General features: G+C 39.6%; 1 protein-coding gene across 4 annotated transcripts in view; it reads right to left on the minus strand.

Moving 5' to 3' along the window:
• ZBTB7C (zinc finger and BTB domain containing 7C) overlaps window positions 1-22,557 on the minus strand; it is a 231,991-nt gene that overhangs the window by 73,959 nt on the left and 135,475 nt on the right. Inside the window, exon 1 of one of the 4 annotated variants that reach the window (XM_027868746.1) lies at window positions 7,811-7,884. The exons of the other annotated variants lie outside the window; for them this stretch is intronic. Coding sequence (XP_027724547.1) covers window positions 7,811-7,830 — 20 coding nt within the window. The 5' untranslated portion in view covers window positions 7,831-7,884. Of the gene's footprint in view, window positions 1-7,810; window positions 7,885-22,557 lie in introns of those variants that run through there. 4 annotated transcript variants of the gene reach the window in all.

The following is a 22,557-nucleotide window of genomic DNA, read 5'->3' on the forward strand; positions in this document are numbered from 1 at the left end:
TAAATCAACTGATTATTTCAATAGATGCCCAAAAAGCCTTTGACAAAATACAGTACCTATTCCTATTAAAAACACTAGAGAGCATAAGAATAAATAGAGCTTACCTTAAAATGATAAGTAATGTTTATCTAAAACCACCAGTAAGCATTGTCTGTAATGGGGATAAGCTAGAAGCCTTCCCAATGCAATCAGGGGTGAAGCAAGGATGCCCATTATCAACTCTATTTTTTAATATTGTACTAGAAATGTTAGCTATAGCAATAAGAGAAGAAAAAGAAATTAAAGGAATTAGAACAGGGAACGAGGAAACAAAACCATCTCTCTTTGCAGCTGATATGATGTTATACTTAGAAAATCCTAGAGAATCAACTAAAAAAGTACTTGAAATTATTAACAACTTTAGCAAAGTTGCAGGATACAAAATTAACCCACATAAATCATCAACATTTCTATATATTACCAACGAAGTCCAGCAGCAAGAGATAGAAAGAGAAATTCCATTTCTACCTAAATTAATCTATTTATTCAGTGCAATACCAATCACACTATCAAAAAATTACTTTACAGAGTGAGAAAAAATGACAAAAATTCATCTGGAAGAACAAAAGCTCAAGAATATCAAGGGAATCAATGTAAAAAAAAAATGCGAAAGAAGGTGGTCTAGCTGTACCAGATCTCATATTATATTATAAAGCAGTAATTACCAAAACAATCTGGTACTGGCTAAGAAATAGAGAACTGGATCAATAGAATAGATTAGATACAAATTACATTATAGCAAATGGCCATAGTAATCTAATATATGATAAACCCAAAGATCCAAGATTTTGGAACAAAAACTCATTATCTGACAAAAACTTCTGGGAAAACTGGAAAACAGTATGGCAGAAACTAGATATAGACAAATATCTCACACAATATACCAAGATAAAGTCAAAATGAATACAAGATTTACACATAAAGGGTGATACTATAAGCAAATTAAGAGAACATGGAATAGTTTATCTGTCAAATTTATGGATAAGAGAAGAATTTAGGACCAAAAGAGATATAGAGAGCATTACAAAACGTAAAATAGATCACTTGATTATAAAAAATTAAAAAATTTTTGCACAAGCAAAACCAATGCAATCAAAATTATAAGGAAAGCAGAAAACTGGCAGGGGGGATCTTGCAATAAGTATCTCTGATAAAGGCCTCATTTCTCAAATATATAGAGAACTGAGTCAAATTTCTAAAAAATAAAGAATCATTCGCCAATTGATAAATGGTCAAAGGATATGAATAGGCAGCTTTCAAGGCAAAGAAATCAAAGCTATCTATAATCATATGAAAAAATGCTCTAAATCACTATTGATCAGAGTGATGCAAATTAAAACAACTCTGACGGGGCAGCTAGGTGGCACAGTGGATGCAGCACCAGCCCTGGAGTCAGGAGGACCTGAGTTCAAATATGACTTCAGACACTTGACACTAGCTGTGTGATCCTGGGCAAGTCACTTAACCCCATTGCCTAGTAAAAAACAAACAAACAAAATAAAACTAAAAAACAAAAGGTACCACTTCACACCTATCAGAGTGGCTAATATGACAAAAAAGGAAAATGTTGGATGTTGGAGGGAACGTGGGAGAACTAGGACACTAATGCACTGTGGTGGAGTTGTGAACTGATCCAACCATTCTGGAGAACAATTTAGAACTACGCCCAAAGGGCTATAAAACTGTGCATACCTTTTGATCCAGCAATACCACTGCTGGGTCTATATCCCAAAGATATCCAAAAAAAAGGGAAAAAAACCTACATGTACAAAAATATTTATAACAGCTCTTTCTGTGATGGCTAAGAATTAGAAATCAATCATGGAATGGCTAAACAAGCCATAGTATATGATTGTAATGGAATATTATTGTACTATAAGAAATGACAAGCAGGATGATTTCAGAAAAACCTGGAAAGACTTACAGGAGCTGATACATAGTAAAGTGAACAGAACCAAGAGAATGTTGTACACAGTAACAACAATATTGTTCTATGAAGAACTGGGAATAACTTAGCTATTCTCAGCAATACAATGATCTAAGACAACCCCAAAGGACTAATGATGAAGCATGCTATCCTCCTCCAGAAGGAGAACTGATATCGATTGAGTACTGACTGAAGCATGCTATTTTTCACTTTTTTTCTTTTATTCAAGTCTTCTTGTACAAAATGACAAATATGGAAATGTTTTACATAATTGCATATGTATAACCTATATCTGATTGCTTACTGTCTCAGGGAGGAGGGAGGTGAGGGAAGGAGTGAGGGATAGAATTTGGAACTCAAAACTTTAAATAAAAATGTTAAAAAATTCGGAAAAAAAGAAAGACCTAGTAGTCAAGACTTGGCAGGGTTTGGGGGCTGGGGTGGGGAGGAGGTAACAGTTTCTCTTCATTGTGCTCGTCAGACCTGACCTACAGTACTGCATTCAGATCTGGATTTTAGGAAAGATCCAAGTATACTAGAGAGTGTTTAGCAAACAGCGTATAGATGGTTAAAGGCCTGGAGAGCACATTGTATAAGGATCAGTTGTTTCAGAAGCGAGGTTTAAATTTTTTGTGCATTTCATAGCAAAGACTCAGCCTCAGTCAATGTTTTTCATCTACTGATCCTGTCAGTAAGGCAGAAAGTCTTGGCTAATTAATGAAATGATTATGCTTCAATGAGGGACCCTGCATAGAAGACCCTAATTATCCAATGTGATAATTAGGTGGTGTGGGCAGGAGGAAAGAACAGAGAAATAGGAACCAGGAGATTTAGGTTTCCGTCTTGATTCTGCCACTGATTTCCTGTATGATATGGACAAGTCATTTCCCCTCTCTGAGTTCATTCTCCTTGTCTGTTAAATGGGTAGGATGTGGAGATGGGGGGGGAGGGAATAAGCATTTGAACTATGTTAAGAACTTTATAAATATTATCTCATTATCTCACAACAGTGTGTAGTTGTTGTTATTTTCCTCATTTTAAAATTAAGGAAACTTAGGCAAACAGAGGTTAATAGTCACTTAACAATACAGTAGAGTGTTGTACTGGTAAATGTTTAACAACCAGTGTTTGTGTGTGTGTGTATACATACATACATAATACATATATGTACATATGAAAGAGAGAGAGAGAGAAATTTTGGTAGACTGAAAGCTTAGTATGAATCAACAGCATGATTTGATATGCACGGAAGCTATTTTAATTTTAGATTAAATTAAGAAAGGCCTGGTAGCTAGGACTTGGGTGGAAGGGAAGGATATATACATATAGGTATGTAAACATACACATATGTATAATCACATATGATTATATAGATATTATATGATATATAGATATATATGCCTATATATCTATAGATATAGATATATATCTTTACATATACCTATATCTATCTCCTCCCCCAAGTCAATATATGTATATATGTGTATATGTCTGTGTGTGTGTGTGTGTGTGATGTCCATACAGTGTTTCATAGCATGCACCGACTAGAATCTTTGTTTTTACTATATCCTAACTACATGTATGGAGGCAACTAGGTGTTTCAGTGGAAAGAGTAATGGGTTTGAAGTCAGGAAGACCTGAGTCCAAATACAGCCTCAGAAATGCACTAGCTGCATGACCCTGGGCAAGTCACTTAACCTTTGTTGGCCTTAGTCCACTGGAGAAAGAAAAGGCAAACCACTCCAGTATCTTTGCCAAGAAAACCCCATGGATAGTATTGGCATGCTATGGTGCACAGGGTCATGAAGAGTTGGACACGACTGAACGACTGAACAACTAATACATGCATGTGTATATACACATATTTAGGACACACTTTTAAGTTTAATCTGCATTATTAAGATTGTATCCATCACTTTCTTAATTCTAGACTATCAACAAAACAATAAATCAAGCCGATTTGTAGCATTTGTTGATTTCTGAGGTATAAATGCTCACAACAAAAATTTAATCATTTGCTCTTGGGAGCTGGTTTGAGCAGGCTCCTGCATACCTCTGGCTATACTAGATGATCTCAGGTCCCTTCCAGCTCTGATATTGGGTGATTCCTCTGACTGCAACTCAGGTCTCCTGAGACCCAGGATTCTCCCCCTATAACAGGCTGCTACTAGCAGCACAAAAGTGTGCCTCCAGTTTTTTATTTTTTATGCCTAATCATTATGTTACGGATAAAAGCTGATATTTATATGGCACTTTAAGATCTGCAAAGTGTTTTACATAAATTATCTCATTTGATCTCCACAACAACCTATGAGGTATATATTACAAGTTTTGTTATGGCAATAGCTAGGGAAATGAATATAAAGAGAAAGGAAGTGAATTAATCATGGCCACAGAATTAGTTAGCATTGAAGTGGGATTCAACTCCAGATCTCTCCTGGACTCCAAGTCTTTTCACTACTTAGATCATCATGTCCATTATGGATTTCATGGCATGAACTGACTAGAATCTTCATCTTTACTATGTCCGAACTACACATTGTCAGAAGGAATCTGTGTCAAGAAAAAATCAATTTAGGTGTCTCTGTTCTTCAAAATCAAATTCATTCATTTATTCATTTAACAAATATAGAGCTGGGAGATGGAGCATCTTATGTTCAGAATAACAAGCATGCCAGTACTGCTAAAACAAAGTGTATGGAGAGAAGCAATGTAGAAGAAGAATGGAAAGATACGCTGGGAAGACCTTTACATGATAAAAAAAAAGGGGGGTGTTATTCTTCTTTCTTTCTTTCTTTTTCTTTCCTTTCTTTCTTTCTTTCTTTCTTTCTTTCTTTCTTTCTTTCTTTCTTTTCTTTCTTTCAATAGGGAGCCACCACAGTTTATAGTTGGTACCAATCATGTTGGTAGCACTAACCTTCAACTAGGAAACAGCTAAACAAATTGTGATATATGAATATAATTGATTATTCCTGTCCTGAAAGAAATTATTAATATAAAGAATACAGAAAGGCATGGAAAGACTTCTATAAAATGATACAAAGTAAAGTAAGCAGAATCAGGAAAACAACATATACGAGTAATAACAATGTAAATGAAAGGACAAAAATAATAATAAAATAAAACTGAGCACTATGTAATTATAATAACCAAGCTTGGACCCAAAGAAGAGTTGTGAGAATGCATCTCACTTCCTTTCTTTGCAGAGGTGGGGGACTATGGATGTGGAACATTGCATATATTGCCCAACTTGGTTTTTCTCTTTCCTTCTTATCCTGTGTTAGAAGCAATAGCTCTCTGGTATGGGAAAGGGATATATATTGGGAAATGAAGTGATATAAAAAACAAGAGGCAGGCAGGGCACCAGAAGGCAATTTAGGGACTCATGGACTGATATTAACTTCATCCTTATAAGATATCTTATTAAAAACAAGTAGTTATTGACTTCAACAGAATTGTCCAGAAAAAAAAATTGTACACAGTAAAGTGTTATATAAATGTGAGTTGTTATATTGTTATTAACAAAACCACCAACTAAATGTATGGAATTGCTACGTGCTGTGGGAAATGTCAAAAGGTTTGCTAAGTTGGCCTTTCCCTTAATGCATTCCATGGGATCACAACAGATGTCACAAAACATTATATGATTAATGGTCCCCAAAATGGTACAAACAATTAAGTTCCAAAAGTGTTCAGGAGAGGGTTAAGAGATCATGGCAGAGCAGGCTGCTCCAGAAGGCTTCCTAAAGGAAATGGGGCTTATGGGCCTTGAAGGAGGAGTGGGTCTAAGCAAAGAGGAGAAATGGAAGGCATTTTAGGCAGGGGAAATCATGTGAACAAAGGTAGGAGTTAGAATGTAGGAGTTGACTTGGGGGAATGACGAACAGGCTATAGTGAAGATTGTGGCCAGATTAGTAGGCCTTGAATGCCGGTGTGAGTACTTTGGACTTTATCTGGAAGGCATTAGGTTATTTGAAATTTTTGGAATAGGGTTATTATGAAAATAATATTACATGGACACTGATTGTAGTAGTGTATACTTAAAAATCTCCGGTCCTTAAGTTCTTCCTCTATAAAAGTGGGAATAATATTATCTGTCCTACTTACCTAATTGGAATGCTGTGAATATCAAATCCTATAATGGGTAGGAAAATGCTTTGAAGAGAATAAAAAACTAAACACACTTAAGGGATTGTTATTTCTTCTCCTGGGAACACTGGAGACAGTCCTCTTAATCCAAAAGCAACAAGAAACCCTTGCGTGTTATTTCCCCTTGGTAAAAATTCAGGAACCCATGAGATCTCTCCTCCTTTGCCTCTACAGTGGAGCGGGTGCTTAGAAAGGTTCACACTGGGCTGTGTAGCCAATTACTAGGATTTCTTTTCCGTGATTTTTCTTCCCTTGGGTGGGAACCAAGCATGGAAAGTGACTGGAAAACACCCACGTTCAGAGACAGCAGGCGGTTTTTCCTATAGGTCCCCAGTTTTTCTTAGATCATTAAAAAAGAGGAAGGAGAGAAGGCAACTTACTGTGCCCTGTGTATGAGAACATTTAGAACATTTCTGTGCTCAGGAATTCTAACATTGTGAGAAGTCTGAATTCAGGGGCTCTGTGTGCACAAGTATGCACCGTTCATGTACTAGGCAGAGAAGATTAAATGTGTTTTCACACCACATATTTCTCTGGCTTGCTGGAAACCAGAGGGTGGCTTTCTCTTTGACTTTTGGGGTATCATTCTTAATAGTGGTATTTGAAATTATTTCAAAGGAGACTTCTACCTGGGGAGTTAAAAGCTTTTTTTTTTTTCCTTCAATAGCACATGCAGTTTCAAGGCCATTTTACTGAATGACTACAGTTCTCTATGCTCAGACTAAGGGCATTTTTTTTTTTTACAGAACCCCTCCCAGTGATGCTGAATGGAATACAGGGGTCAGCAGAGAGGGAGCAGGGTTCAGTCACCTCTCTACCCCCTGAAGGCCCCCACTGTGAGGAGAGTTGGAGGAGAAAAGGGAAAGAGAAAAAGAGAAGGTGGGGAAAGGAGAAAGGGAGGAGAGAAAGAGAAATAAATAGAGAAAGAAAATGGAGAGAAAGAGGTACATGGGAATGGGAAAGAGAAAGATTTCATGGACCTTCACAATTTGGTCCCCACCTACCTTTCCAGCTTAGTTTTCCATACTCCCCTTTGTATACACTCCAGTCCAGCCAGATTGTTTCTCTGACCATGCATCTTCCTGACTGTGCTGTGTAGTCTCAGCTCCTGGCCTTTGTTCAAATTGTCTTATCTTCTCTTTGCTTATCTGAATCCTACCTATCATTAGGGACCCAACTCACTTTCTCCAGAAATCCTTCCCCAACTGTGCCAGCACACATGGATCTCTCCTTCCATTTATCTCCTCCATCACTTACCATATACTTCAATATCTTATTGATCTGGTCCACAGATTCTCCCACGAACAAACATTATATATCATAACCTACCCATAATCCTTCATCCTGTATAACTTTTGTCCATGTCCTCCCATAAATCTCCTAATACATTAGAAGCCTTCTTCTGGGTCTTTAAGTAGCAATATTATTATTGTTACTAATTGTTATTATCTGATTAATTGTATTAATATATTATAAATTACATTGCTAATAATGGGTATTAACAATAATTAATAATGACAATCACCAGCCTCCACGATCGTTATAAAGATAAAATGAGGTATTTGTAAAGAGCTTCACGATCCTTAAAGCACCATTTAAATGCTAGCTCTCAGGACTTTAACATTAGCAGGGCACCACCACAGCACAAGGGATGTCTGCCTACTAAAGCTAACCCTCACTACAGCCCTGGCCCACCTGGTTCTTTGGTGAGACATCTCTTGGATTCTCTTTGATGCTGGGTCTTGCGTGCAGATCTGCAGCAGCCGGTTTCTGCCCACCAGGCATTTCTTCACTGTCCTTTGGGTGACCTGCACTTTTGATTCTTCAGAAAGGGGTATTACATGATCCACAGACAAATGGCAACACTGGAACACTGTGGCTTGTAGCATTAGTTATCTTTTCCTATGCTATGTCTTCCTCGCTGGATCTTAAGCAGGGCAAGGACACAGAATTGGTTACACAAGCTGGACCCATCTTGGTATCCACTCATAAACAGGAACCCAGGGCCATGCACATAGTAGGACAGCTGTCACAGTCACCGTTCTTTGTACTTGCATCCCCAGTGACTCGCACAATGCCTGGCACAGAGGAGGTGCTTAATAAATACTTGTTGATTAACTGTTTATCCATTAACCATTTCTTCTTCTCTGATTCAGAGGTTACTATGTGGTTCCTGAACCATAAATTCTCTATTCCCCTGTAGATCTTAATGGTTTGAACTTTTCATCAAAAATCTAATGATTGGCCAGTGTTCTTAACCCATCCAGATTTCTAAAGTCTTGGGTTAAGTCTTGGTAGTATAAGAGCTTAGAAGAAATACATACCAGGCGACCAAACAGGATGGGATGGGGCTTGGTTTTTGCAGGATCAGAAACTCTTGGGCAGCCCTGTGAGGCAGGCAGGACACCAGAAGGCAATTTAGGGACTCATGGACTGATATTAACGTCCTCCTTATAGGATGCAAGGCCCAAATGACATAACAGATGAAACATCTAAGAAGCAGACAGCATCATAGAGAGAGAACTGAAGGTGCAATTGGGAAGATCTGGGATTAAGTCTCTCCTATGATAATTACCAGCTCTATGATTGAAGATGAGTCATTTAACCACTATGATCCTTGGTTTCCTCATCTATAAGTGAGGAGGTTTAACTAGGTAACCTATAAGGTCCCTTCTAGCCCTAAATCCATGGTCCTGTGACCTACAATACATTCAGTACAGGGTTTTTGAGGCTTAAATGAAATATTGTATTTATGTAAGGCACTAGGTAAATTTCAGTTATTATAAAGCACTTTGTAAATCTTAAAGATACATGTGTGTACACATATGTATATGCACATAATAGATTAGCATATTTAGTAGTATGTATACATATGAATGGTATGTATACCATTCATATATACATGCTAATATATCATATGCATATACATATATGTATATGTATACATACATGCTATTATTTTACTGAAGGAAAAGATCACTAAGTTTGAACATAATTACTCACCCCTCCTGGGGGAGTATGCTTTTCTAGCAATTGAACCCTGGTCAAATTTTATTCTAGAGTCCAGACCTCAGAAAAACTGTGAAGAAAACTTTGCCTTTGGTGTTGTCCCATCTCTCATTTCTATATCTTATCTCTCCCCCTGCTCCCCATCCCAGGAAATTTTCTAGTGCCCCATTCCTGCAGGGCCTTGCTTTCCCTGAAAAAGCATTTTATTAACAATTAAGTCCAGATAAATGAAAAGAGACCCTTCCCAGGGGGTATTTACAATTAATCAAGGATCTCTTACAGAATAAAAATCACAAAGAAATGAATCTCTAATAGTAGAATTTCAGTTTCTAGGTAAAGTTGGTGAGAAAAAAAACCCCACTCATTCCCTTGTCCTGTCAGGGACCTTTCCTGGAATCCCTCAAATCATACTGCCTGGGAAATGAGCCCCTCCACTCTTGTGAAAGGGAGACCTTGAGAGCAGCTGGGGAGAGGGCTGATGCACAGATAAGTATGAAGAGAGATGTTTATAGAGAAGCAGGAACACACAGTGCTATCCCTTTACAATCATGGAAGGCTAGGTGATAGAATTCATCTCCTGAGTGTTCACTGTGTACTGGACACTGCATCTGGGGGATACGGAGAGCTTACAATCCGCTAGTCAAGACAAGAGAGGGACCACTGCTCCAAACCACAGATGTTGGAAATATAGACTTGAACAAAATCAGTAACAGCTGTTCAAGGATAAACAACTAGAAAGGATAAGTAGTCAGAGAAGGTAGGAAGAATGAAGAGGAGGGTAGGTAGGCAGGCATTGGCATAGAGTGACTGGCATGACTGAAGTCAGGTATGAGTCAATCAAGGAAGGCTCCAGGTTGGAGGTGAGCTTGGGCAGAGCTTTGTAGGAGTGGAGGACGATGGTGGGTAGAATAGAAAGAGGAGAGGATTTGAAGGAGGATGAATTTTCCAGCTTCCTTTGCTCAGGATGGAATGCCATTTCCTCATATCTTTACCAATTCAAATTCACCCTACATTTCCAAGCCTGGTTTAAATGCCATCTCCTCCATGAAGCCTTCCCTAAGTCCCCCAGCTGGAAGTAATCCTTGCCACCTTTGAAATCTCATAGTGCTTCATTCTTATTTCTCCATACTTTCATATTTTGTTCTGTATTAGATTTAATTGCAAATTCGTCTTATCCTCCCAAGTAGATTATACACTGCATGACGGTAGATACTGGTTTATTCATCTTTGTATACCTCATGTAGTGGTGGTAGGTGGGACTGATGAAGAGGTCAGGAAGTAAAAGCCCATTATTTCACTGATTCAATCCTGAAATTTATTATTTCTTATAAATGCAAAATTTGATCCCAACTAATTTGCCCCAAGTTCTCCCAGAAGTCTTGATTCTGAAGCTATGTGTCTATACCAAAGAAGGCAGGAACACCATGGAGTCTACAAACCACAACTGTAATAAATTGAATCATGAGCCATGTGGTTCAAGGGAGGAAATATCAAGGGAAAGTCCTGCTTCCTCACGCTGGTGCCGGAACCACTCTCACAATGGAAATAAACTAGTGGTTTTAGTAGATGCCTCAAGCATTTACTATCTGCAGATTTCTTTTTCCCATGAGTGTCTCTTAGGTTGTTGGCATGCAGCATATATTTATTACTGCGGATATTTTAACTGATCATAAAAAATAAACAAACCCATAGTTAACTGTTGGACATAGTGTGCTAAAAGCAGTAAACTGGTAGTCAGATGATCTGATTTTTTTGTCTTGGCCATAACTTGCTGTTTGATCTCAGGAAAATCAATTTTCCACTCTGGACCTCAGTTTCCTCATGAAGAAAACCAGTGGGTTGTTCTAGATAGTCATTGGCATGCTTCTTGGTCCTGATAGGCAAAGCAGGATGGACACAAGATAGATGCCACAGATGTCAGAAATATAGACTTGGATAAAGTCAATAATAGTTGCTCAGGAATAAACAATAGAAAGGATAAATAATTAAGATGTTAGTAAGGATGAAGGGAAGGGTAGGTGCGAAGGCACTAATGGTCTTCAAAAACACACACAAATAATTCTCTCCATTGTCCATATTGTCTCTAGACCCACCTGCCTTTGCAGGCCCCTCCAATGAGCATAGTTAAGGCACCATGATAGGAAATCAAAGTCTCTCTGAATCAATTCCAAGGCCAAGGACTACACACTCCAGATGACCACCTGTTTTCCACAGGTCATGCTAATAGCAATACCTTATATTAGCTGGGCTCTTTATCTCCAGTGACTCATCTGATCAGCACCACAACCTTGAGAGGGAGGCAGGTCATGTATTATTATCCTTATTTGACAACTAAGGAAATCAAGGCATAAAAAAGTTCATGTAGCCAGAAAGTAACAAAATTGAGACTAGAGGCCAGGTTCAGTTCTCTTTCCTCTGAGACTGCTCAGTCTCAAAATGGCCAAGTACAAACTCATTTCTAGGACCGGAGGTGTGACTCAAAGTCCATGCCCTCCTGACAGTGCAATGGGTCAGGAATGTTGTCTTCATATACACACTGTTACCATTTTGGTTATCTTTGTCCCGGAGCCAAGAGAGCACAAGACCATAGGCTTGAACTAATGCTCCAAGGTCTCCTCCTGGGGCAAATGCTTGACCGAGTGTTGGCATCAATGAGAAGGGAAGAATACCAAGTTAACCCCTGGGGGATGGCTGCACAGACAAGGCTGACCCCTCAGAAGGCCTCTGTGGGAGGTGCCCTTCTGCCCCTCTTCATCTCCCTCCCAGGTTGTTTGTTCTTAGCCTTCAGAGAAGAAAAACATCTCCTGTTTTCTTTCATGTGCCTACACCTTGAGGGTTCAAATTTGAGTGCAATGACTGCCATTCTTATTGCAATGTGTGGGGTAGAGAAGGGCTGTGTCCCTCTCCAATTTCACTCCTCTGCATGGCTATCAACAGTCAGAAGCACGACCTCAGAACACAAACGGCCAATTTGGATACAGCACACAGTGAGGCAACTCTTTCAACAAACATTTAGTAAGCTATTATCAAAAAACATCACACTTGGCTAGCGAGAAGTAGGTCTAAATCACAGACTACAAGGACTGGAAGTTACCTTAGAGACCGGGCAGTCCAAGCCCTTTGTTTTATAGGTGAGTATTCTGATACCCAGAAAAGTGAAGTGATGCCAAATGTCACCTAATTAGTGAGTAGCAAAGGAGGACTCAAACCCAGGTCTTCTAATGGTAATTCTATCCTTCTACCATGCCAGCATGTTTCAGTAGGAAGAGTACTAATCTAGAGTCCTTCTTCTGCCAGTAACACATCAAGAGGCCTTAAGCAAGTAACTTCACCTCTAGAGGCCTCAATTTCCTCTTCAGCCAACTACAGTAATTATTCTTGCCCTATAAAGTATGCCCCAAAATCTTTGTGCAGTTTAAAGCTTTAATAGTATGGTACTTTGTAAACCTTTGAGTAATATATATATGTATATATATAATATATGTGTGTGTATATATATGTGTGTTGGTTATTAACTTACATGATGATATGAAGTGAAGATCACATAATATAAAATGTATGAACTCATGCTAAAAGTATAAAGCCACATAAAATGCACATGAATATTATCTTCCTACTATATCATATTCCCTGCACATTCTCTCTCTCTCTCTCTTTCTCTCTCTGTGTCTATATATATATATATATGTCTCTCTATGTGTCTATATATATATATGTCTCTCTCTGTCTGTGTCTATATATAAAGAGAGAGAGAGAAAGAGAGAGACGTATACGTATACATATATGCATGTGTATAAAACATCTCTCTCAGACATAGAAAGATAACAATGTAGGTGTTACTCTCACCAATGTCGCAGTTAGTAGGGTTTCAATGGGATTCTGATATATCTATATTAGATATATATATAGATATATATATATGCATATATAGGTATATTGAAATGAAAGTCTAAAAATCATAGCTACTATAAACAACAGCTCTCTTTTTTTGACTAATGTCTAATAGTGTCCAGGAGGTTGGATGCTCCATGGTTAGCTGATCATTATCCATATCAGTTGTTTGGTCAAAGCTGACATTGCCTAGCCAATGTTCAATGCAATTGTTTTCCTTGTATCATTTTCAGTTTATGCTAAGTTGTTTTGGCTAATGTTAAGATCATCTAATTAATGTGGTCACTTACAAATTCCAAGGGTTCAACTACTACAAACTCACTCTTGCAACCAAACAATTTACATACATAAATTGCTAATAACAATGATGATGATGATAGCAAAACCCTAAATACGAGCTCCTGAGAACACGGACAAACTCAACTGGATAAACTCAACTCATGTGATCTAATAAATTGTACAATTTCTTTGCATGAATCTATACCCTTTTCTTTTGATCAACCTGATATTCAATTGCTGCTGCCCCTCACTTTGTTCTGAATTTTGTCTCCTTCTCTGGATCCCGCTGATTCTCTGTTATTGACTATAGTTATTCACTCTGCAGATATTCCCCTTGCCTGCTGCTGCTTTCTGGAGCTATATTTGTTCAAGTAATCAAACTTCCCCAATATAGATATAATCAAACTGCACTATCTAGATGACCTATCCCCTGACTCTGGCTTCTCAGACTCATACTATGCTCATTTGCCTGCCCATTACCAACCCACAGTACTTTGTTCTTTAAGATCTTAGCCTGTGGCATGGAGGACTCCTACCTTGACCAGGTAAGGCTAGAGGGAGCAAGACTGAAGGACTCTCTCACCTTTGACATCATCAGCATTATCATTCTGACTATCTATGTTTCTTACACAACTGTACAATGCATTATACAAAAGCTATAAGTGCAGATGAAGAAAGAGAAAGAGACTAGGTTGTATGTAGACTGAACCTAGAGAAATAGTTATTTTAAAGAAATACCTCATTTTTTTTCTTGCCATATACTTCTCTCCTGGAAGGATAATAAATAAATAGCATAATGGACAGAAGGCTGCCTTTGAGTCAGGGAGATCGAAATTCAAGTTCTGCCTTTGACACAATGACCCTGGGCAAGTCATTTAAGTATCTAATGCTCCAGGAAACTCTTGGATATGTGCTACACTTGAAAGAACCCTGGTTTGGGGGTTTGAAACCTGGGTACAAATACTGTCTTCTGACACTACTCCTGTGACTTCAGGCAGGTAATTAACCTTTAGGGGACACAGTTTCTTCATTTGTAAAATGGGGTAATTGTATCAGATAGCCTCTGAAGTTCCTACTGTCGCTAGATCTCTGATTTTCTAAATTGATCTGCATCCATGGGAGAAATTTACACACTAGGAATTCTTTGAAGTGTTAACATCATAGGTCCAAACCAAGAAAAAAAAAAACCCACAAATAAATCCAAACACATTTTTCTCCTAAAAGGGAAGGGAAGGAAAATGAATCCCAGTATACTGAAGGTTCTTGTTAGCTGAGATACATTTATTCCCATCACCTTGCTGTTAAAAAAAAAATGATCTGTGGACCCTCATTTCTTATATGAAGCTCAAACTCTTTAGCCAGACATTCAAGGTCTATTCTTACCTGATCCCAGACTACTATTTTAGCCTTATCTCCTTCAGGTAACTTAAACTCCATCCAAACACTTTGTTTATATCTTTCTTAGGCACTTTGTCATATCTGCCTTTGTCTTGTCCCTCTTCATGAAAATATTTTACCTCCAAACCTCCCTGTCCCCATAGTGCATTGTATTTTGAATCATAAATATCACATCTAACTCCCAATTCTCCCTATTATAAGCTCTGTAGCCCTGGGTAAGTCACCTAATACTTTACCTGTTTGAGCCTCAGTTTCATATCTGTGAAATGGCAACAACACTTGTGTGACCTTTTCATATCCCATATTCCTGCCTTTGCACTGACTGACTCCCATCCCTAGAATGCACTTTCTCTTTCCCTCTATCTCCTAGAATCCCACTTTTTCTTCAAGATGCAGGTCATGCACCACTTTTTTAGGTGAAGTCTTTCTTGATTCCTCCCAACTGGTATTGGGACGAATACACTCTCTCTCAAACTGCATTGCATTTATTTTCTTTATATTTATTCTGCATGTACCTATATATCTCCTCATTGTGTTCCCCATTAGAATATAAACTCCTTAGGAGTATGGATTGTTTCAGTCAATGTATTTGTATCCCTAGCTCCTAGCATACTGACTGGAATATAGAAGATACTTTATAAATATTTCTTGATTGATTGAAGCCTAACTCAAAGGATTGTCTGAAGAATGCCTCAAGATAATGCGTGCCAAATGATAAAGTTATATAAATGTGCAAGGGCATTGATCTCCTACTCCAGGATCTAATCTAGGAAGTAAGAGGTGTTAAATTATGAAGGGGCAGTTATGCCCAGTGATCTCTTTACAAAGAATGAATAAACACCATGGAGCTGAGTAATGATTGGTCATCCCTCCAGTTGGCCTTTAAAAGACAGTGGAGATAACTTTGATTACATTAAATTGAAAAGTTTTTACACAAACAAAGCCAATGCAACCAAGATTAGAAAGAAGATGGAAAACTGGGAAAGAATTTTTACATCCAGTCTCTCTGATAAGGGCCTCATTTCTAAAATATATAGAGTATTAAGTCAAATTTATAAGAATACAAGTCATTCCCCAATTGATAAATGATCAAAGGATATGAACAGGCAGTTCTCAGATGAAGAAATTAAAGCCATCTATAGTCATATGAAAAAATGCTCTAAATCACTATTGATTAGAGAAATGCAAATCAAAACGACTCTGAGGTACCACATCATACCTATCAGACTGGCCAACATGACAAAACAGGAAAATGATAAATGTTGGAGAAGATGTGGGAAAATTGGAACACTAATGCATTGTTGGTAGAATTGTAAAATGATCCAACCATTCTGGAGAGCAATTTGGAACTATGCCCAAAGGGCTATAAAAATGTGCATACCCTTTGACCCAGCAATAGCACTTCTAGGGCTATATCCCAAAGAGATCATACAAATGGGAAAAGGACCCACATATACAAAAATATTCATAGCAGCTCTTTTTGTGATGGCAAAGAATTGGAAATTGAGAGGATGCCCATCAATTGGGGAATGGCTGAACAAGTTGTGGTGTATGAATGTAATGGAATACGATTGTGCTATAAGAAATGATGAACAAGTGGACTTCAGAAAAATCTGGAAAGACTTATATGGTCTGATGCTTAGTGAAATGAGCAGAACCAGGAGAACGTTGTACACAGTAAAAGCCACGTTGTACCATGACTAATATTGATAGACTTAACCCTTCTCAGCAATACAAGGATTTAAGACATCTCCTAATGATGGAAAATTCTATCCACATCCAAAGAAAGAACTATGGAGTTTGAATGCAAATCGAAGCATATTATTTGCTCTTTTTTTTCTTCTGTTGTGTTTTGTTTCCTCTTTCTGGTGGTTCCTCCTATTGGTTCTAATTCTTCCTTACAACATGACTAATGTGAAAATGTGTTTAGTTGGAATGTATATGTATAGCCTATATCAGATTTCACGCCGTCCTGGGGAGAGAGGTGGGGAGGGAAGGGGAGAAAAATTTAAAACTCAAAAGGTTACGGAAGTGATTGTTGATAATTCAAAATAAATTAAAATTTAAAAAAAAGACAGTGGAACAGTTTGAGAGGGAGTCAGTTTGGATCAGTCCCGGGTAGCAGCTGCTTTGTGAGGACTGACCTCTGTACTTCTACCAGCAGGTAGTGGATGTGGGGATGGAGGATTTCCCTGTCCTCCCCAGTAATTCTGACACCTTGAAGAGTAGCTACTGGCCCCGTTTGGCAAAGCACATTTGAGACACATCTAGCCGGGAGCAGAGGAATGCACTCCCCAGAAAGAAACAGACATAGAAAGGCAGCAACTTCAAGGAATGGCACCTGTGTCAATGGAGAAGGCAGCTGGCCATGGATACAAAGAAGAACTAGCCCTGGCCGTTGAGAGGACTCTATGAGGAGAGAAAGGACTCCAAGGTCCTACAGTACTAAGAGACATGAATTGTCTTGGCCACATATTCCTTACATGTATGCCTCACTGAGACTGCACTCCAATTTTATGACTATTCTTCCCATAGATACCGTATTTATTTGTGAAAGAGTATACTCCGGGCTTACAGGGAAATTTTTTGTAGCTACTCTTCCTCCTATGTCATTTTAGTAAATGCTACTGCTTTGAGTTAATTGTCTCTGCTGGCTGACTATGAAGAAAAAGTTCACCAATACGAGTTCATGAGTTATAGTAGTAGAAGCCCAGACTCACAAGATCCCCTTGGAACCTATGAAAGTTATCTCTCCACTCATCTATGGGAACCACCCTGAAAACTGTGAGTTCTGAGTTGGGGAGGTTACCCCAGAGGGAGTGTTGCAAATGTAAGCTATTCCTATTGTAAGCTTCTCAAGGTCATTGTAAACCTTTCATTGGCTATCACAGTGTTTGGCACTATGGTACTTCATAAATAGTAGGTATTCAATAAAAGCTTAATGAATTGAGTTACAATTTCACTATATTTTTACAGTGACCTACCCAATTACTTGCCACTATTTCTTGAGTGACTTCTGTTCCCTGACCTCATATCAGTTCCATTAGAATTGAAACGTTTGAAAGGAAAAGAAGCAGAGTGAGCAGAATGGTTCCTCCTGGATACAGGTCTGTCTAGGAAAGCAGCAGCCAGCCATGCCTATATATTAGCAGCCCTACTGAGCAGTACTTGCCATCCTTCATAGCACTCTACTACCTGGCTAAGCTTTGCTGGGTTATTCCTCTCACAGGAAAGATGATTAAATTTGCTGTAAAAATGCCCATAAACCTGGGAGTGTCTATACTTCCACTGAGGGAGACTTTAGGAATTAAATAATTTGGTTATAGCCACTATTTAAATAGTGTATCATATCACCATGAAATTTCCCCAAATGCCAAGCATTAACACCCCTCCTTCCACCCTCCAAAAAACCCAGGTATCACTGCAGATCCATGTTCAGTCCCAGAGTAACAATTAAGATGTATTGATGTTCTCTGACACCTTTAAGGTAGAGGTTACCTCTAATGTTTCCATTTTACAGATAGGGAATAGGGAGCCCCTTCCTTTTAGCCCAATTCCGGCTACAGTTAGAAGCTGGGTGGCTATAAAGTCATAGAGGGCTGCCCCTCAACACATTACACAAACATAAGAGAGATTTGGGGTGAAAGGGAGTCCTAAACACCCTTTGCCAGATGTAGATCAGTGAGGCTGTTTTTTGGTCACTTCCCAACAGCTAGATGAGGAAAATCAAATTGATTTTGACCTGAAGACAGCTAGTAATGTCTTTTGTTCAAGCCCACAGGTACAGAAAGCCATATTTCAAACAGAAAGATTGGTCAAAATAGACACAATCTGGCTTATAACAATCACTTTGACATGTCAAAGCCTGTCCTAATAAAATGTGCCTGTTCTTTCACTATCCTACCCACTGACCTTTAGCAAGCACATAGATAGGCATCTGGTCATCTTAAAACCATTCACATTTAAGAAACCATGTTTTGGTTCTGGTAGGTAAATATGTTCATGATCTTTTTAGGGAAAGCCCAAAAAAATTCAAAATCGAAACAAAGAGAAGAAAATAATAATTGTGAAAATGCATCTTTCCTCAGCTGAAAAGGAGAGAGAGAGAGAGAGAGAGAGAGAGAGAGAGAGAGAGAGAGAGAGATTCTACCTTCTAAGAAAGGAAGAGACAGCAGAAGGGGAACCAGAATCTTACAGTAAGCCTAATTCCTTGAAGAAGGGTCAGTGGCAGGGATGCTGGTCAAGCATCCAGAGAGGTTTGATATTGAACGTTCTGAAAAAGGAATTGCACAGGATTTATGGGCAGGGTACTTAGAAAAAAAGGAAATGGCACACTTGATGAAATCAGGGCAGCCACCAAATTGCTTCCTGTGCCAGCATTTTATACACACACACACACACTCACACACACACACACACACACACACACACACACACACACACCCCTCAGGACTGGCCAGCATCTGAGATGAGATGGCAGGGGAGGGGGCAGTAGGCCAGGCTAGTGAAATTTTGCCGCTGGGCCACTAGCTGGGGTATCTGATTGGCCATGCTTTAAGCTGTTAATTAGGGTGGGGGTGGGGGGCAGGATGAGGAGGGTTGCCTGGCTGGGCTCAGTGGGAGGACTCTCACTGAATATTTCCTTTACTTAAGGAAGAACTGGCCATTCTTAGGTAATGGGAGGGGGGTAAGAAATGGAGAGGACAGGGTGGGGTGTTGTGAAATATATTGGATCTAGCCCTTTTCTATTGGCATTAGCAGAAAGAGGGAAGCTGGGGGTGGTTGGAGTGACTCAGAGGGTAGAGTCATAGAATCTTAGTGTTGGAGGAGACCATGAAGGCTCTTTATTCCAACCTTTACCCAAAGCAAAGGTCCCACCAATAACATTCCCAACAAGTGGTCATTCAGTATCTTCTTGAAGTCGCCCTCCCTCCCCCAGCCATGGAGAATTAACTTCCCCCTGAGACAACCTATGACCCTTTGAGATAGCTTTAATTAAGATGTTTTTTCTTTGTGACTAGGGAAATCTTCCTCTTTCAGCACCTACTCCTATCTCTGTCCTCTGAGTCCAAGTAGAATATGGTACCCCCATACCTTTTCATAGATGTTCCAGACACTGATTCTTCACAGATTTGAAGGGGACAGGGAGGGATGCAAGATATTTAGTCTCTGAGTGCCACAGATAAACTGTGATAACCATTCTTGCCTATTCTTAGGGTCTTTGCCAGGAATAACTAATAGTGACTGTAAAATACTTCCCTAATTACAAAGAGCTCATTAGCGTTAAATAATAACTTACTGTGGGTGGCCTTGGCAAGGCTTCACCACAGGGCTCCTGAAGGAAGGAAAGAAATCGTTCCTTGTATCCCACTTGTCCTCCCTCTGCAGCATGAGCCTAGGGAGACCACGGGTTCTTAGGAAGCTCTCTCCTCACCACTGGGTACCACAGTGATGCACCGACAGCCTTCTGAGGTTGGCTTCCACTCTGGCCTTTGCCCAGTGCATCAGTCAGTCAGTAAACAAGCATTTAATAAGCGCTTACCTAATGCCAGGCACTGTGCTAAGCAATAAGGATACAAATAAATGCAAAAATACAATCCCTGCCCTCAAGAGCTCACAGTCTAATGGGGGTGATAGCATATAAAGAACTAGGTACATATAAGATATATATCAAAAAATGGGGGAAAAAATCTGAAAGAGAAAGGCAGCTGGAAGACCAGGAAAGGCCTCCAGATGGGAGAATTTGAGCTGAGTATTGAAGAAAGCCAAATAAATCAGGAGGTAGAAGTGAGAGGGGGAAAGCATTCTTAAACTCTGCAATTCTCCTGCCCTTCTAATAACCACCCTAAATCCCAAACTTCTGGCCCTCCTAATTCATCAAACACATCAGAGGTCTAAAGGCAGATTCTTAGATCTGGGATTGGATTTGGGAGAGGGGTTTGCAAGGTGCCAAGATGTAGCTAAGGGTTAGATTAGTTCTGAAATTTGAATATTTATTTGCTCCTTGCAAAATGCAACCTTAGATCTGGGGAGCTAAAGGAAGCCCATTCCTTTTTTTTTTTTTTTTTTTGGCTAGGCAATGGGGTTAAGTGACTTGCCCAGGGTCACACAGCTAGTGAGGTTATGTGTATGAGGCTGCATTTGAACTCAGGTCCTCCAGAATTCAGGGCCAGTGCTCTATCCACTGCACTACCTAGATGCACTGGAAGCCCATTCCTGTAGCCCCAGGTCCCACCCTTGGGGGGGGCCACAAAGGCAGGGCAGTGGATGGCTCTCTGGCTGCCCAGATGATAAGAAGTGCTGGTATCAGAACACACATCACCTCCCCAGTGGAAAAACCTTGCCCTATCGTTAGGGCAGGTATAATAGCTCAGTTAACAACCTCAATGCTGTACAAATATCATTCATCACTCAGGACAAGGGTGATAAAAGGGTGAAAGTATCCTCCCCACCCCCCTCTGCTTTTGAAACAATTCCCTTTTAAATTATTGGTATCTATTTTAACCTGCTCAGCTGTAACAGTTATACAGGCTTGTTAGAAAGCCCAGGCCAGTCTCAATTCTCAGTTTTGGGCAGATTCCCCTTAATTTTTTTTTGAACACTTTTGTTTCTTCCCATACACACCCCCTCTAAGGAACACTGGCTTCACCCCGGTCCAGCCTGGTTGGGAGCTGGCTCCAATTTTCCTCTCCCTGTCTCCCCCTTACATCCTTCTCCAAGTCAGCAGATTTGAGCTGGAAATAATAGACCCAGAATTCAGTGGTTGTACCATTTGCTCTGGGAGCTTGACAATTAACTAAAAAAATGTCTGGGGTTCACTCAGAGTAACAATTCACAGCCCTTCCTTGTGACAGGAGGAAACGCAAACCACTCTGGAGAAGGAAGGGACCTCACCATCAGGCTAGGAGGTGTCTTTTTCAGCTGGAGGGAAATTCAAGGAGCCTTATTATTCACAAGATCTCTTTCCAGTTTTGACCTTAAGAGTACTCTTAACCTTCCTCTTCCAGCTTGCTAATGGGCAAATAAATCTTGGGAGAGTATCTTAAATTCTTTTTTATCACAGACTGTATCGCTGCGATAATAAGACCAGCCTTCAGAGTAACCATTAAGCTGGAGAAGGTGTGGTCATCATTTATGATTTTTTTTAGCCTTAATTGCTAGACAGACACTTTAAGTGGGAAGTCTGTCTAATGAGCCCAGTCATTAAAACATCAAAAATTGTTATCTCAGGTTTCTATTTTAGTTAGACATTACATTATTTTAATAAGGGGACTGCATTTCTTGTCACCGGTTTCAGTAATCCAGGCCAAAGTGGTACACGGGGGAGCTGGGACAGGGGATAAGGGAAAGGGGAAGGAAGAACAGCCTTTCCTTTGGAAAATAAGGAAACAAAACAACCTACAGGATCCTAATAGAGAGACAGATGTCTACAGCATAGGCTCACAGGATCCTATAGTAAATATAGAGGTAACAGGTATCTCAAGAGGTCAAATGGGCCAGTTCCCTTATTGCACAGATGAGAAAACTGAGGCCAAGCTAAGTGAAGTGACTTGCTGAAGATCACACAAGTAGCAAGTAGCAGATATTTGGGAATATTCGCCCCAAGGCTCAAAAAGGCTTTTTTTTTCCTGCCAGAGGAAGCAGAGGAATTACTGGGACAGATGGTAATGGGTCAGCTGGAACATGGGGCAAGCAGAATGATGATGGTCCATTGAGTTTGCTGGCTGTGGTTTCTCAACTGTGAATTTCTCTAGTGAATATTCAGCAGCTTCCATGCTTTTATTCATGCCTCCTTGCCTCCCTTCTCTGCTCACTCCAGGGTGTAGAGGAAAGAACACTGGAGTAGGACATGAAGGTCTTGGCTT

Source organism: Vombatus ursinus, unplaced genomic scaffold, assembly GCF_900497805.2.
Source record: "Vombatus ursinus unplaced genomic scaffold, bare-nosed wombat genome assembly UNPS02014791.1, whole genome shotgun sequence".
Taxonomy (NCBI): domain Eukaryota; kingdom Metazoa; phylum Chordata; class Mammalia; order Diprotodontia; family Vombatidae; genus Vombatus; species Vombatus ursinus.